Source organism: Rhinatrema bivittatum, chromosome 1, assembly GCF_901001135.1.
Source record: "Rhinatrema bivittatum chromosome 1, aRhiBiv1.1, whole genome shotgun sequence".
NCBI lineage: Eukaryota > Metazoa > Chordata > Amphibia > Gymnophiona > Rhinatrematidae > Rhinatrema > Rhinatrema bivittatum.
Genome location: NC_042615.1, coordinates 822,865,309 through 822,882,201, shown reverse-complemented (window position 1 = coordinate 822,882,201; position 16,893 = coordinate 822,865,309). Strand labels below are relative to the sequence as shown.

Here is a 16,893-nt window from a genome sequence, read left to right as displayed (position 1 = left end):
TGCGGTGATTCCCAACCTTTACCATCAGAAGAAAAAGCCTTGGTGAGGTGAGGAGAAGAAGAGGGGAGTGAGAAGAGAGAAAAAGAAAGACGAGTGGACAGGAAGAGACTGTGAGTAGAGGGGGAAGGAGGCAATGTATCTGAGGCAGAGTAGGGAGGAGGATGAGAAGAAGAGAAGGGTGTATGAGGAAGGAAAGCCTGAGAGAAAGACACAGTGTGTGTTTGAGGAGGGGAGGGAGAGGAAAGAGAGTGGGAGGGTAAAGCTGGGCAGGAGGTGTGGATGGGCTGTATGGTCTGTAGCTGCCGTCGTGTTTCTATATTTTTAAACAGCACTGCAGGACCAGGCTTAACTGCTAGTCTACTCGAGCTTCCCCAGCTAATTCGTTTAAACAAAAACTGAAAGTCATTGCAAAATCACATTTTCAAGGCCCAAAAGCCAACACACAAAATTTACCAGCCAGCGCCTGAGTGTCCTTGTAAACAAATAGTTAAAAATAGAAAAAAAAACCCCTCCCTGCTACTCACTCCACAGCACTTCCTCTCTTAGGGCCCAATGCAATACAGTGTGTTCACACTAATCCATCTCTAATGCAGTAGGGGGATTAGCGCCTATTTAACCCGCATCCGACGCGGAGTGAATGGGATAGCGCTCAACACATGCAAATGCCTGTGAACGAGCCTATTACTCATTCACTCCGCACACAAAAAGATAAATATGCGTCTCGGATGCACATTTATCGCTCAGCTATTAACGCCTGCCTGGAGCAGGCGTTAATAGCTGAGCGCAGGTAAAAAGAAGTACAGAAAAGCCGAAAAAACTGCTTTTCTGTACTTCTTTTTTAAAGTAAAAAAACAAATAAATAAATAACTCGGCAGACCGCCGAGTTATGAAGACCGACGCCAGTAAACTCGGCCTCGATTTTCATAACCTGCCTGTTTGCCATTAATGAAAACGGCCGCCAAGTTTATCGGCAGCCGTTTTCATTACTGGCAGGCGGAATTGAAGGGAAGGGTACATGGGGGTAACCTGCATGGTGCGGCAGTTACTGCCCCTAACAGAAGGCATGAGGAGGATTATTACCTTTAACCAATAAGCCTTGATACTGTTGATTCAAACTGCAACATTGCTCTCTGCTTCAATGGTGGGGGCAGGGGTGGGGGAGGGGGGGAAGGGGAATTGGATTTGTACGACAACCAACGTGAGCCCCGACTTCTGTGGTCTGAGGTACTGATAGGCAGACATTAGGGAAAAAGCACAGCCCATAAGCAAAGCGTGTTCAAGCAGCATTGTTTGAATTTTCAAGAAGGATCCTCACCCATAAAATGTTGCTAGCAGTAATTTTTTATGGGTTTGACAGTTGCTTGGTTTTGATTGTAATATTACTTCCCTTATCATATGGCTCGGAGATAAGTACATGGAGTGGCAGTTACTACCCTTAAGGGAAACATGGGGATAACCTGCATAGCACGGCAGATACTACCATAAGAAGCTTGCAGGGCAGACTGGAGGACTATGTGGTCTTTTTCTGCCGTCATTACTGTGGTTCTATGTTATCATAATACACACACACACACACACACACACACACTCTCTCTAATTCACCTGAACACATATATACAACACTCTTCATTCATAAAATTCACACCTTTTACATACACACAACATCACTTATTCTGTCCATTACCCTCACACATACACCCTCTCAACACAATTCAACCCTTCCAAACCCTCTCACATAAATACAACCCTCGTCATTCTGACCATCACCCGCCACCCACACACATCTCATCCATATTTACTCACACATACAACCCTCTCTGTAACACACCCCAAGATGCTGCTGACCTGCCCAGATGCTATGCTTCTGTTGGAGCTATCAGATATTTCACTATTGTACGCAACCAAATATAAATATTGACTCTGCAAGAAGGATTCTGACTTTATATAAGGGACGCTGATACGTATGTTTCAACAGACAAACAAAATGAGGAACTTTTGACCAGAATAAAACTACTTGCTCAGGTTATCTGATTTGCCTGTTAACTTAAGGGCTATAGCTTCTTTCCAAAAATAATGAAGTAAGGTCAGAGATGCACAAACAACCCAAATCTACCCAGAGATGAAAGACAGCTTTTCCAAAGGGTGAGTTTATTCGAAGGTCAGCGCACAGAAAAGTGCTGACACAGCAGGGCAGTGCTGGTCAAAAGGTTTCAGCAGTGTTGACCAGACCCATGTTTGTTCTGGGTCACCATGCATCAGGAGCAGTGACACCCACCCCCCTATGAGAAAGGGGGGATCAGCAGTATAAAATGGAGAAATGATTCTGCAGCTTGACCATGCATGAACTTCTTACATATTCATGTTTTTCCTATTAAAATCAGCTGAGGGCTCAAAAGTGGGAGGGGCAGCTGGCAGAATAATTCCATACTCACCGGCAGAAGATGATGCCTAAGGCATCATCCTTTTCCCTCCCTGTGGCGAAGCAGAAGAGCTCCTGTGTCCTAGAAGTCTGCCCTTGAGAGAGTCCTGCCTGTTAGCTGGCTGCTCTTCTCCAAGTCTGAGACAAGCCTCCTTAACCCAACAAGCAACAGGAACCAAAAACGCAAGCTCTGAGACCTTCAGCTTGAGACTGCTCCAGGGTGAAACAGAAGGTAATGTCCTAAAGTTATGGGGGTAGTTAGCTAACTACATTCATTAATATACCCAATGCAAGTTTAAGTCTCTGATATGTTTATGTTTACTAAAGATGCAGAGCTTTACTCTATATAACCAAAACACTCCAGCAAGGACTTTAGAGATATTCAGTGGTCCATATTCAAAAGCATTTAGCCGGATAACTCAGAAGTTAGCCAGCTAAATGATGATTTGAGCACTTATCCGGTTAAATTCTAGCCAGCTAATAAGATAGAATTTAGCAGGCTAAGTTAGAGGCGTTCTAAGGGCATAACTGGGAGGAGTTGAGTTAGTTGGTTAAGTTAGTCAGCTAACTCCGATATTCAGAGTTAGCCAGATGACTTAGCAGGCTAAGTCTGGTCGGGCCAAAGAGCTGCCCTAAAGTTAGGAGGCTATAGTTAGCTGGCTAATTGTAACATAGCTGGCTATATTAATAGTGCACTTTCACTATTGAATACACCTCCAAAGTTAGCCGGATAAGTTTATCCAGCTAACATTTTTAGCTGGACTGTGTCTGAATATGGTCTTCGTAGAGTTTATTTTGTTCTAACTGCTAAACCTGAAAAGTCTGACAAATAAAAGTCTGATTCTGTGGAAAGATCCCGTGGACTTTTCTGAGCTGTTTGGGATGCATAGGTGTAGGAGGTGATAGAGGTGCCTGCAGCACCGCCCATCCTGATATGGGCGGGGGAGAGGGGAAAAAAGCGTGCGGCATCAGACAGGTTACAGAACACCCTTACATTGCTTAAACCTCTCGGCACGAATGCCGCCGCTCCAGTGTGTGTGCCTTCGCCAGCTTTAAGGAACCTGCAGTGGGTAAAGCCTCTCAGCGCCTCCTGATGACATCAGGCCCTCCGGGCTGCTTCCTGTTCCTCGTCTTGCTATTCCAATAATCGTCTTCATGTTCCTGCTGTCTTGCCTTGTCTTGTCCGTTCAGCCCTGTCTTACCCCTCAGTGGCTCGTCTCTGTTCATCTTGTCTATCTTGGCCTGATTCCCTCTGGATCTGACCTCTGCCTTGGATTCTGCCGCTGCCTGCCCTGACCCTTGGCCCGGACCCAGATATCATCTGCTCGCTGCCTGCCCTGACCACTGCACATACCAGGATTCTTTCTGACCATTCCTTAAGGCAGTGATTTTCAACCTTTTTTGAGCCGCGGCACACTTTTTACACTTAAAAAATCCCGGGGCACACCACCAACCAAAATGGCACAAAATGACACTAAAACAGTACATATTATACATATGTTTAAAAATATAGATTCTAAATGTATCTATACTCATTCAGTGTGAAACCTGGGCCTGTTTCGATGAACACAAAAGGGATATCCTGGCAGGAATGGTGGAAAGACACACACGAAGCTCTTCCTCAACAGTTCTCAGTCTCTCCCTGTTTTTAGTTTTTATGGCAGTCAAGCTTGAGAAGCCCAGCTCACATAGATATGTGCTTGAAAATGGGAGCAATGTCAAAATAGCTTTGTTGGCCAGAATGGGGAACTCCTTGGCAACAGATAACCAAAAACTGTCTAAAGGAAGATCAGCAAACTTTAGCTTTAAACCGCGATCTTGCTTCAGTTCAATGAGTTCCTCTTGCTCCTTTAAAGTCATGTCCTTTCCAGCAACGGATAATGAACTGTATGGGTCCCTAACCCAGTCAAGGCATTCTGTGAAGGCTGAAGAGAAATAAAACGACAATTTCTCCTCAAGAGTTTTCAAATGTCTGCCAATCACCTCGCACATTGCAGCAGTGTTGCCATCATGCAGTTTCTCGGTGAGCGGGAACATCTGAAGGTTGCCACCCTGAACATGTTGTTGCCAGAGCTGCACCTTTAAACGGAATCCGTTCATTTTATCAGTGCTTGTAAGCAGGTTTTCATTTCGGCCTTGCATCCGTGTGTTCAGTTCATTCAGATATTGAAATATATCAGCCAGGTATGCCAGCTTTGTACACCACTCATCACTTGCAAGCAGCTTTGAAAAATCGGACCTCTCGTTTGTCAGAAATATTTTAAGTTCCTCTCGCAACTCATACACACGGGCCAGCACTTTGCCGCGTGACAGCCACCGGACCTCCGTGTGGAGCAATAAGATTTTATGTTCCGCTTCCATTTCTGTACACAAAGACGCAAATAAGCGACATCGCAAAGGTCGCATCTTCACAAAGTTCACTATGCGCACAACATCATCCAACACAGGAACTAGATCTGCTGGTAAGGTCTTTGCAACGAGGGCCTCACGGTGCAAGAAACAGTGGGTAACAAGAACATCTGGGTTTCTTTCTTTAACCCTACTTACAAAGCCTTTGATGCGCCCGACCATGGCTGCGGCTCCATCAGTGCAGACACCTGTGCAGTTTTCCCATGTAAGCCCACTTTTATCAAGATATTCCGATGTGACCTGGAATATTACCTCTCCTGTTGATTTTTCTGGCAGTGCCTTGCAAAATAGGAAGTTTTCTCTAATGGCTTCTCCATCCACAAAACGCACATTGGCCAACAGCTGACAATGTCCACTGATATCCGTCGACTCATCAAGTTGCAAGGCAAATTTCTTACTGATGCGCACCTTTTCCAAAACAACTGTTTCAATGTCAGCAGACATGTCATCAATCCGTCTGGAAATTGTGTTATCAGAGAGAGGCACTTTAGCTATCTCTTTGGCTGCGTCAGGGCCAAGCATCTCATTTACAATAGCTTTACAAGCTGGTAGTATTAATGTTTCTGCCACAGTGTGAGACTTTTTTGATTTAGCTATGAGTTCAGCAACAAGGTAGCTAGCTTTGAGGGCTCTCTCATTTACCTGTGTGCTTTTTCTCAAAAAAGTTGCTTCTTTCTCATTGTTTGTACGTAAGCGTACAAAATACTCCATCGGCTTGTTTTGAATGGAAGAGTGTTTTGTTTGGAGATGGCGTTTAAGCTTGCTTGGCACCATGGCGCTATTGGATAGCTTCTCACCACACACCAAGCACAGTGGTGTTGGTGCTGTCGCATCCCCAGTGAAAGTAAATCCAAATGAAAGATAGCTTTCACTGTATTGCCTTGAGCTCACCGTCTTGTCTTTTTTCTTTTGTCGACCTCTCATACTAGGGCCTTCATCTAGGTCAGAATTGTGTCCAGGGTCCTGTTCGGCATTTGCCTTTTCCATTCTCAAATACTTCTCCATCACTGCTGAGATAGTGTGCGCAGCCACACACTAAAATAGAAGAGTATTACATTATCTGCCACACTTAAAGGACCTCTGCCAAGCATATACTGCAATATAAAGGGGTACAATGAGAAATACTATGGTCATGAGGCCAGAGTACAAGTACCAGCTCGGTGATGTCATTAAGTCGCGCGAGCGTTCAAAGCTCGCGCATGTGTTATTGTACACGGCTCCTACACTGTAGGAAGCGTGACTGCGCATCGTAGGGCAGGGGTCAGGAACCTTTTTGGCTGAGAGAGCCATAAACGCCACATATTTTAAAATGTAATTCCATGAGAGCCATATAATATGTTTAAAACTAAATATAAGTAAATGTGTGCATTTTATGTAAGATCACACTTTTAAAGTACAATAAGTCTCTGAAAATATTACACCAGGCCTTAAGACACCAATACATCTCCTATTAGGAAAACGGACCAAGTCAGGCTGCTATAGAGTCCTACACAGAAACTACACGCCAGCAGAAAACCTCACCTGAATCCCATGTGCTGACCCTCACCTAACATAGAATAAAGAGACCAAAACGCATAACAAGAAGCATGCAGACAAAAACTGAATTGGAAACTGCAACAAGCCAGAGTCTCTGTATGCAGTGTAACAAAGGAAAAAAGAAACATCACACATCCTTATAAAACAAATCAAGAAATATAAAATCATCAGCAGTAAAACTGTACTAACAAAAAGAACATATTTCGAAACAGCTGATGAGTGGAATATCCAATAATTAAAAACTCATATAAAACATTTCCAGATACCAACAAAATATTTCAAAATAGCAGACACAAAGACCCAGTAATGAAAAATAATAAGGATACAAAAATTTTTTTGCTCTGCATACCTGGGAACGTTTGATATCCAGGTGTCCTGAGATTGTTCTGAATTAGCAGGAGGTGGGGTGGTTTGCTTGGAACTTTCTCCTCTCTCAGTCACATACCAGCGCTCTCTCTCACACTGGCTCTCAATGACACACCTATACACACATGCTCTCAGTACTCACATATACACATGTTTTTTCTCACTCACTTATATAGGCTCTTAATTACACATTTACACACATGCTGTCTATCTTTTCACGCTTACACACACACACAGGCTTTCAATCACATATTTATGTGATTGAAAGCCTGTGTGTGAAGAGGTGAGCGTTGGGAGGAGGCTGCTGCTGAGGGAGAGGCTGCTGCTGAGGGAGAGAGAGAGTGAATGAGCGAGTTCACTCTCTCTCTCCCTCACCCCGGAAACTCGCGAGCAGCAGCAGCAGCCTCCTCCCAACGCTCACCTCTTCATTTTCAGCCCTCGCGGAGGCGGAGTCCCATCGGCCGCGGTTGAACCTCTTCATTTTCCTCCGAGCCGCGCTGCAGTCTTCTTTTCTTCGGGCCGATGCCGAGCGCACTAGCGTGGCCTCTTCTTGCCGCGCAGGCACCCGATACTCTTCACTTCCTCTTCCGGGCCGGGAGGGGGGGGCGAAGAGAGCACGCCGGTGCCGCTGACTCCAGCTGTCCTGCCGCGTTCCGCCCAGGCTGACAGCATTTTAAGCCCGGGCGGAGGAGGACCGGGGAGCAGCTGGGTCAGTGGGAAAGTGTGACGACTGTCTGCGAGCCAGATGCAGCCCTCAAAAGAGCCATGGGTTCCCGACCCCTGTCGTAGGGGAACAAAACACAGGGGGCACTATAGTTTGGGGAACTTTCCCCGCGGCACACCCGACCATGTGTCGCGGCACACTAGTGTACCGCGGCACACTGGTTGAAAATCACTGCCTTAAGGGACACTCGCCTAAGCCCCACTGGCCCCTAGAACCCAAAGGCTCGACCCGCAGGGAACGGGGCTGATATAGGTGACGCTCTAGCTCCAGTCCCTGTAAGGGCGGCCTAGTCGATTCACCTACCACTAGGGCTGCGTCAACGATGCCACAGCCTAAGGGCTCAGATCTGTGACAATTTAATTCACACAACACCCTCCCACACACATTGTGAACCCCCTTAACACTCCCCCCCCCCCCAGGAAGTGCTGTTGTTTGATCTGAAGACTGATTTTATGAGGGGAGGGAGTTATCTTCTAGTTTTCTTTCTCTCCGAGTTAGACGGGGCTCCCAGCTCCCTAAGGGATGGAGAGGAAGACTCATTCAGTACCGATTCCTCCAGCAGCGTCACTATCTTATTGCTGCCGTTTACCTTGTAGAGGCAGCGATCCTCCTCCTTATCCCACACGAAGCAGCATCACCCGAGCGATGTTCCTACTCCGTACTGGCTCCTACCGAGGAGAGACTGAGGCCCAGGACTGACCTGCACTTTCTCTTCCCCGTGGTGCAATTTTCAAACTGCTGCAAGGGATCGCCGTGCTTACTTATTGAGCTGCCCACAGACTCATGCATCTGCGTTCTGCGAGGGGAGGAGTTTTGTGCATAGGTGTGAAGGTGCAATCCTAACCTCCGCGCGTACACGTCCGCCCACAGGAACGCCGTCGCCCAGCGAGGGTAAAAGCACTCAGGTCATGGGAAGGCCACGCGCGCTTTTGGACAGGCCGGGCAATTACCAAGCAAGCGTCCCTTTCACCCCGGGAAATCGGCATTTGCAAATCGTCGACTATAAAACCCGATCTAGAGGTGCCTCGCAAAATCAGCATCATGGGGGCAACTTGAGCCCATAAGGGCCGCATCGGGGGTCAGGGATGCTGCTCAGTGCCGGAAAGAGATTTTGCTCCCCCTGGAAAAGCGGTCTCTGCAGTTTCGTCTTTTCGAGAAGCTCGGTTAAAGGATATCCATGCAAAAAACGTTTCCATCGCTGGGCCTGCGTGGTGGAATTCCCTCTTGCATGATTGATTGAGTTTTAGGGAGAAAATCCAAAGGTTATTGTTTCCCTAGGGCTTTCAGCTGGAGCCTTGCTTTTTTCCTTTGCTCGTTTGGAGTTCTTTGGACTTTATTTATTTATTTTATTTATTAAAGGCTTTTATATACCGAATTTCTTGATACAAATCAAATCAACTCGGTTTACATCGAACAAGTAGAAACTATAACCAACCAAACAGTAGAGACGATTTGAAGGAGAATAAAGTTACATTATAACAAGGATGTGTAAACTTGGAGTAGCAAATAAGAAGATCTTTGGAGTTTTTCTTTTGGGTTTGTGGTCCTTTAAAACGTCTTTGTCCTTTTGATGGTGCACCTTCCATTGCAAAGAGCTATGAACGGGACACTGGACAAAGCAAGCCGTAAGGACCTTGTAAATAAAGGTGGAAAGAAAACGTTCGACATGCCACATGTTACATACTGTAACGATCCTTCTGTTCAGTTATCTCCCCCTTTCTAGATCCAAGTTAACTCTCCCTGTTTTATTGTAACTTTCCCACATACATACTATTGTTTTCGATGTTTAAACTTTGTATAGTGTTACTTGTTATTCTCTGCCTTACCCACATTGTTAATTGTAAACCGGGTTGATGTGATTATTATCATGAAAGTCGGTATAACAAAATAATAAATAAATAAATAAAATAAATGCGACAGCAGCTTTGCATACGTTTTGCAGCACGTTTCAATTTCCCTTAGAAATGAGCTGTAAGTGCGCAGGCGCTAAAAGTGTGCATGTCCCTTATTTTACTATATTTCTCTTCCAGCTTTCGGCGCTTCACAGTGGATCGCATTCAGGTCCTGGTGGTACTGTGCACCTGGTGGTACCGTGCAGGAGGCCAGCGAGGGTTAAATAGCACCCACACATGTGACAATCAAGTGCATGGGCACTGTTTTACTCCCCCACCCCTGATATCATCAAGCCCCGCCCCCAGGAACACCTCTTTTCAATCTATAAATGATTTTCCTGCTGTGTTGAAAGCTGAAAAAAACCTTCTCCTTAGATTCGCTGATACCCACCAATGTCTGTTCCTGAGCAGGTGACTCCAACATCGTGGCTGTGACTGCAGGCAAACTGCTGTGACACCCAGGATCCACACTGGGAGAGGTGCGACTCCGACCCACCGCAGAAAACTCTTTTCAACGACACCGGACCAGAACCAGGGCCAAAAGGATTTTGCTGTGTGCTTTCGATGGCAGATCCACATCCCAACTGCTTGCACACCACGGCGGCATCTCGGGCATCCCAGTCATCATCGCACACCGTGCCCCAGGTGTCTTTATAATGAACTTCCAGCCGCCCAGCACAGCGACTGCCTCCATTCACCAGCCGCACATCAGAGATACCTGGGAGATAAAAGGGAAGCAGAGGGTGAGACACAATCACCTTCAGCATTTCTCCTTTCTAGCAGAGCCGTACACCCTGAGCATGGGACCTTCTTACAGTGATCCCACTGAGCTGTGACCTCTGTCCTGCCCTGACCCATCATCTGCCCTCTCTCATTCACATCTGGCTTTCTTCAGAGTGCCAGCATGCATAGTCTCTCTCTTTACTCCTTCCGACCCACCTCCAGTACTTATTAATGGATTATTTATTTCTTTAAAATATTTTAAATAAGACAAATCCCTGGTGGCACCGAAAAACCCAAGAATGTTTGAGATATTCATTTCGGCAAATAGAACACTCTATTCCTGGATAGTGCGCTACTAGGAAAATAGCATGCACTATTCAGAATTAATATGTCCTGTTTTCCCATAATGAATAAAAGCTATAAATCTAAACTAAACAAAACTCTACGCCAACAAAATAAAATTTGGCTGAAACCATTCCTCCACCCCACCCCCATGGAACAATAATGCACACACCCGTGCCAAACACTTTCACTGTAAGCACAATTTTCCCTTTACACACAGAGCTGCAAGGTCCACGTATTCTTTTCTCCCGCAGGCTCCGCGCCATTTCTCCCAGGGAAAGCAGCCGCATGCTTTCACTTTCAAAACTGTCCAAGGGGGAAAAACGAGGCTGCAGAGATCTGCACCTGCTGTTTCGCTTGATAACTTCTTCTGACCGAAACGATGGCCGCGCTTTTGGGAGTCCAGAACTGTGTGTAGTGCTGCCGCCCCTGACCTATCACCACCCCGGAAACGCCTCCACTAGACGGAGCGTAAAAGCAAGCACCTCCTGTACTTTTACCTGCATTCAGGGCGCGCAATTTTAAGGAAGCTTAATTTCATGGGTAAAACGCTAGGGATGTGCATTCGTTTTGAACGAATGCGCAATCCACAACGTATAGGTCCCTATTTGTTGCATTCGTGGGGTTCTGAAACGTATGGCGAACCCCCACGAATGCAACATATCATTAACGAATAAACCCCCCACCCTCCTGACCCCCCCAAGACTTGCCAAAAGCCCCTGGTGGTCCAGTGGGGGTCCTGGAGCATTCTCCTGCACTTAGGCCATCGGCTGCCGGAATTCAAAATGGCACTGATAGCCTTTGCCCTTACTATGTCACAGGGGCTACCGGTGCCATTGGTTGGCCCCTGTCACATGGTAGGAGCAATGGACGGCCGGCACCATCTTGTGCTCCTACCATGTGACAGGGGCTGACCATTAGCACCGGTAGCCCCTGTGACATAGTAAGGGCAAAGGCTATCGGCACCATTTTGAATACTGGCAGTCGATGGCCCAATTGGAAGAGATCGCGCCAGGACCCCCGCTGGACCACCAGGGACTTTTGGCAAGTCCTGGTGGGGGGTTAGGAGGATGGGGGGTTGTAGTTAATTAAATTTAAGGGGTTGGGATGGGTTTTTTTTTTTTAACTTTAATGGGAAACGAATACCATATGTAACTAATGAATGAATCGGGGTCCCCCAAAAACGGATGTAATGGATTTGGGTCCTGACAAATATGAATTCCGAATCGAACACATCCGTCCCTGTTGCACATCCCTATAAAACGCTGCATTTCCCATGGAAACAGATTTTAAAATCGCCCTCCCCTTCTACACTTGGTGAGGATCTTTCTGTTTCGCAGGTGTTAAATGAGGTGAGGGATTTGGCTCATGTGTAGGTTCCGTGCAAGGATCAATAAGTAGTCCAGGCTGCTCTGTCCTGAAATCTGTACCTCCCAATAGGAGGGATATTGGGGTTCTAGGACATAGGGTAATTTTTGCAGTGTCACCTTTTCAGTCTAGTAACAAAACAAAAAAAACCTAAGGTGCCATCCAACTAATGATTTATCAACAATCTAACTGAAACATAAATCAGAAAATTAGACTCAACAAGCATGTGGCCCAGGTGCTAATTGGAGCCAGGCCTCTCTGGTAATTTTTCTGGATGGTGTGCAGCTGCCCTCTGCCTGCAGGTGCTACAGGGAGTGAATTCTGCAGCGCAGGGACCGCAGCTCTGTAACCTTTCCATTAAGATGGAAGCGGAAACCTGGAATGGTGACCTGACCCTGAGTTTCCCCGGGGAAGGCGTTCTGAAGTGTTCCTGGTCCAGGTCCCAGCTTCATGGGTAGGGGCTGCAGGGGCAGACGTCTTCCCGCAGAGAGAGCTGTTGCTCTGAGCAGGGGGGGGCTCCCGTGCGGAAGGGCTGAACCCAGGGAATTGTCAAAGCAGAGCTACGCGCACGGGTCCACTTGGAAAATCTGGGCTGAAGAAAGTCTGTGGGAGGAAAGCAAACGCAGACGTTAGCCCCACACACAGACTGCTTGAAAAACGACCCTTTCTGAGGGGGAACTTTCAATAGCCAAGGGCAGGGGTAAAGAGGTTCCCTGAAATTCTCCCACCCTTCGTCAGGGTAAAAGTGCATGCAGGGATCACCAATGTGCATACGTTTCCCCCCTCCCTGGAAAAAGGAGGCAGGGGGAGGGAGGTAAACAACGGGGGTAGTTTTGCAGGTAAAATAAGTTGCTGCAGAAAATGCAGGCGCGGACCTCTGCAGGTGCAGTTCCTGGGCAATTTTGAAAGGGAAAGTGTGCCTGCAGAACGGGAGCCCATGGACCTTTATGGCTCCCCATGAGATTGGCTTCCAAAGGGATTTAGCCAGGGAAACTCCTACAGCAGGAAACTGCCACCCTGGGTGGACAAATCGAGCCACCGAATTTCACCAGGCAGCTCGATTTAGCAGCAGGAAAGAGAAGGGGAGCTTGGGAGGAGGAAACGTTTGATTTTCTAATCCCCAAACATACTTTGCCACATGGAGCTGCTCGGCGTGTAATGCAGGTAGAAAGTTTGCCGGTGCTCGTGGACTCGTGGACCTTGCTGCCCCACAGAGAGGTGGCCTTCAAAAACCAGCTTGGAGGTCCCCCAGGGACAAACGTGGACCAAAAGTGAAGCATTACAGACTGCGACGGTTTACCTGAGGATGAGCACCTGACTCCTGCCCTTTGACCTGAGCTGCACTGATTCTTCAACATCTTGGACCCACAGAGAGAGAGATCCGACTCGGTGCCAGAACAGAAAACACCGTCCAGCCAAACTGGTCCTGAATCAGGGCTGTCACCGGCTTCAGCTGTGGCTTCCAAGGCAGGTCCACATCCCGCCTGCCTGCAGACCACGGCAGCGTCACGTATGTCCCAGTCATGATCACAGACTGTGCCCCAGGTGTTATTGTAATAAACTTCCACTCTCCCCTCACAAGAATGTTGTCCATTCACCAGCCTCACCCGAGAAACAGAGGAGCCTGAAATAGAGACAGAATGAGACATGATTATCATCTCACACCACCAGCAGTATACCCAGAGACCTCAATATATCACCCTGCCTCACCCGAGAAACAGAGGAGTCTGAAATAGAGACAGAATGTGACATGATTATCATCTCACACCACCAGCAGTATACCCAGAGTCCTCAATATATCACCCTGCCTCACCCGAGAACCAGAGGAGTCTGAAATAGAGACAGAATGTGACATGATTATCATCTCACACCACCAGCAGTATACCCAGAGTCCTCAATATATCACCCTGCCTCACCCGAGAAACAGAGGAGCCTGAAATAGAGACAGAATGTGACATGATTATCATCTCACACCACCAGCAGTATACCCAGAGTCCTCAATATATCACCCTGCCTCACCCGAGAAACAGAGGAGCCTGAAATAGAGACAGAATGAGACATGATTATCATCTCTCACCACCAGCAGTATACCCAGAGTCCTCAATATATCACCCTGCCTCACCCGAGAAACACAGGAGCCTGAAATAGAGACAGAATGTGACATGATTATCATCTCACACCACCAGCAGTATACCCAGAGTCCTCAATATATCACCCTGCCTCACCCAAGAAACAGAGGAGCCTGAAATAGAGACAGAATGTGACATGATTATCATCTCACACCACCAGCAGTATACCCAGAGTCCTCAATATATCACCCTGCCTCACCCAAAAACAGAGGAGCCTGAAATAGAGACAGAATGTGACATGATTATCATCTCACACCACCAGCAGTATACCCAGTCCTCAATATATCACACTGCCTTTATTTAACCTTTTCTGATCTCTAGTGCTCTTATTCTGAAGTCTCCTTTCTTTTTGGCCACAGAGATGTTTGTATTTCTTTGGAATATATGTGTGCCTCCTTTATTAATGCCACATGCATTTTATATTGAAATCTTTCCTCAGGTCCCCTTCTTTTATTTACAGGACTGCAGTGGGAACCATGATTTTCTTAGATGTAATGAGCTCCCTCCAGTGGTGAGAGAAAACACTTTCAGGTGATGAAAAAGAATAATTTGTGCTGCTAGACTAGAAGGAGGCACTTTCCCTATGGCGGATGGGCATAAGAACATAAGAACACGCCATACTGGGTCAGACCAAGGGTCCATCAAGCCCAGCATCCTGTTTCCAACAGTGGCCAATCCAGGCCATAAGAACCTGGCAAGTACCCAAAAATTAAGTCTATTCCATGTTACCATTGCTAATGGCAGTGGCTATTCTCTAGGTGAACTTAATAGCAGGTAATTGACTTCTCCTCCAAGAACTTATCCAATCCTTTTTTAAACACAGCTATACTAACTGCACTAACCACATCCTCTGGCATCAAATTCCAGAGTTTAATTGTGCGTTGAGTAAAAAAGAACGTTCTCCGATTAGTTTTAAATGTGCCACATGCTTACTTCATGGAGTGCCCCCTAGCCTTTCTATTATCCAAAAGAGTAAATAACTGATTTACATCTACCCGTTCTAGACCTCTCATGATTTTAAACACCTCTATCATATCCCCCCTCAGTCGTCTCTTCTCCAAGCTGAAAAGGTCTAACCTCTTTAGTCTTTCCTCATAGGGGAGTTGTTCCATTCCCCTTATCATTTTGGTAGCCCTTCTCTGTACCTTCTCCATCGCAATTATATCTTTTTTGAGATGCGGCGACGAGAACTGCTTTCCCCTGCCTAGCAGAAGGCTGCTGCCTCTAGTCCCACCTGAGCAATGTTGCCTCACAGTTAGAGCACCCCTAAAGCTGCATGTCAAACAGAGGCTCCACTAGTCTCTGCATGCTTGGAAATTGAGTTCTGATTCTTCTAAAGATAAATGTAAAACAAATTACATTTCTATGTATGCACATATAGAATTACATGGTTGCCTAACTCACACTGGCACCCAAATGTATAATTTGAATTTCAAGCGCCTTCAGATTTATTTTTGTCTTATCAATTGTAATAAGTAAATAAAAGCAGATTTTGAATTGCCTTTCATTATGCTGTTTAGATGGAGCACTTGTTAAGGAAGGAGAAATAGGTAAAAAGCATCCTCTAGTCGTGAAAAGGAAAAATATTGCCACTTTCTTTAGAAATGATTGGTAAAGAGGCTAGAGACTTCTACTCCCAAGCTAAGCATTCTGGGATGTGTAGTTTTTTCATTCTGTATTGACAAAGCTGGAAGAGGTCCATATTCAGTCATTGTCCTGGTAGTAAATTACTTATCTGGCTAACTTTGGAAGTACATTTAATAGTGAATATAGCCAGCTATCTTAAAGTCAGCTGGCTAACTTTAGGACAGCTCTTTGGCCCAGTCATATTTAACTGGTTAACTTATCCATATAAATCTGAATATTGGAGTTAGCAGGATAACTTAAATGGCTAACTCAACTCCTCCCTGTTACGGCCCGAGAATGCCCTTAACTTATCCTACTAAAGCTAGCCTCCTAACTTATTAGTGAGTTAGCAATTAACCAGATAAGTTCCCAAATCTTCATTTAACCCGATAACTTCCGAGCTTTTTGGAGAAATGCTTTTGGATATGAACCCTGATGACAACCAAGACATTAAATTCCATAAAAGGATTAATTTGTCAAACCCATGAAACAGGTATAAAGGCCATTTTTACCCATTGTGCCAAGCCTTGGATTGAGTTTTGTCTCCCCGTTCTCTTTTCCCAGGTTTACATTGCTCTCAGTATTATTTTGGCTGTTCCCTCCCGGCTATCAATGCTAAGCCCCGCCCCTGCTCCACACGCCTAAGTCATGCATACGAAGGAGCACAACTAAGGAACCTGCTCTTTTGTGCATGCCTTCGTGTGCATGGTAATGCTCAGAAAAATTATACCGGGTTTATTACTGAGTTTTTTGTTAGGGTCTTGGTATTGGTTTTAGTTTGATTTTATAAGTTTGCAATGCTGTTTGTTATTTTAATAGACTATTCTAATTTGGTTTTCTTCTTTTTGTTTTTGTGTAGGCTGTTTGAGTTATTTTGGATTTTTATGGAGGATTTTTCTCTTCAAGGAAAGTTCCACTCCAATGATTGTAGGGAATGGATGTCATGGTTGCCATTCTAGGTACAAGTCCAACACATTAAGATCACATGACGGGTTCTCAACTTTAATACTGGTCAAACGTGACCCTCTAATTGCTTTGACAGGGCTTACATTCTGCAAGTTTTTTTCAATATCTGGTGAATCATCAAGTTATTCGCCATTAGATCCCTGTCTTAGTAGACCTACTTAAGGATCAAGCTCCAGATTTGTTATGTGTAACTGAATCATGGCTTTTACCATCAGATATTGCACTTATTAATCAACTGAGTCTGCCTGAATACATAGCTTTTTTCTCAATCTAGAGCCAAGAAATGTAGAGGAGACTTGTTGGCTGTGGCAAAAGCAAATCTCGATTTATCTTTAATTCAGGTGGAGGTTTTGCCTCCTATAGAATTAACATATTTGTTTTCTACTCTAAACT

The 16,893-nt window shown here is 45.8% G+C and overlaps 1 protein-coding gene across 2 annotated transcripts in view; it reads right to left on the bottom strand.

The window, feature by feature from the left end:
- LOC115079074 (deleted in malignant brain tumors 1 protein-like) overlaps nucleotides 1–16,893 on the bottom strand; it is a 75,173-nt gene that overhangs the window by 22,096 nt on the left and 36,184 nt on the right. For both annotated transcript variants that reach the window (XM_029582102.1, XM_029582109.1), the window contains exons 6-7: nucleotides 13,080–13,403; nucleotides 9,738–10,064 (exon numbers count right to left, since the gene is read on the bottom strand). In XM_029582102.1, coding sequence (XP_029437962.1) covers nucleotides 9,738–10,064; nucleotides 13,080–13,403 — 651 coding nt within the window. The remainder of the gene's footprint in view (nucleotides 1–9,737; nucleotides 10,065–13,079; nucleotides 13,404–16,893) is intronic.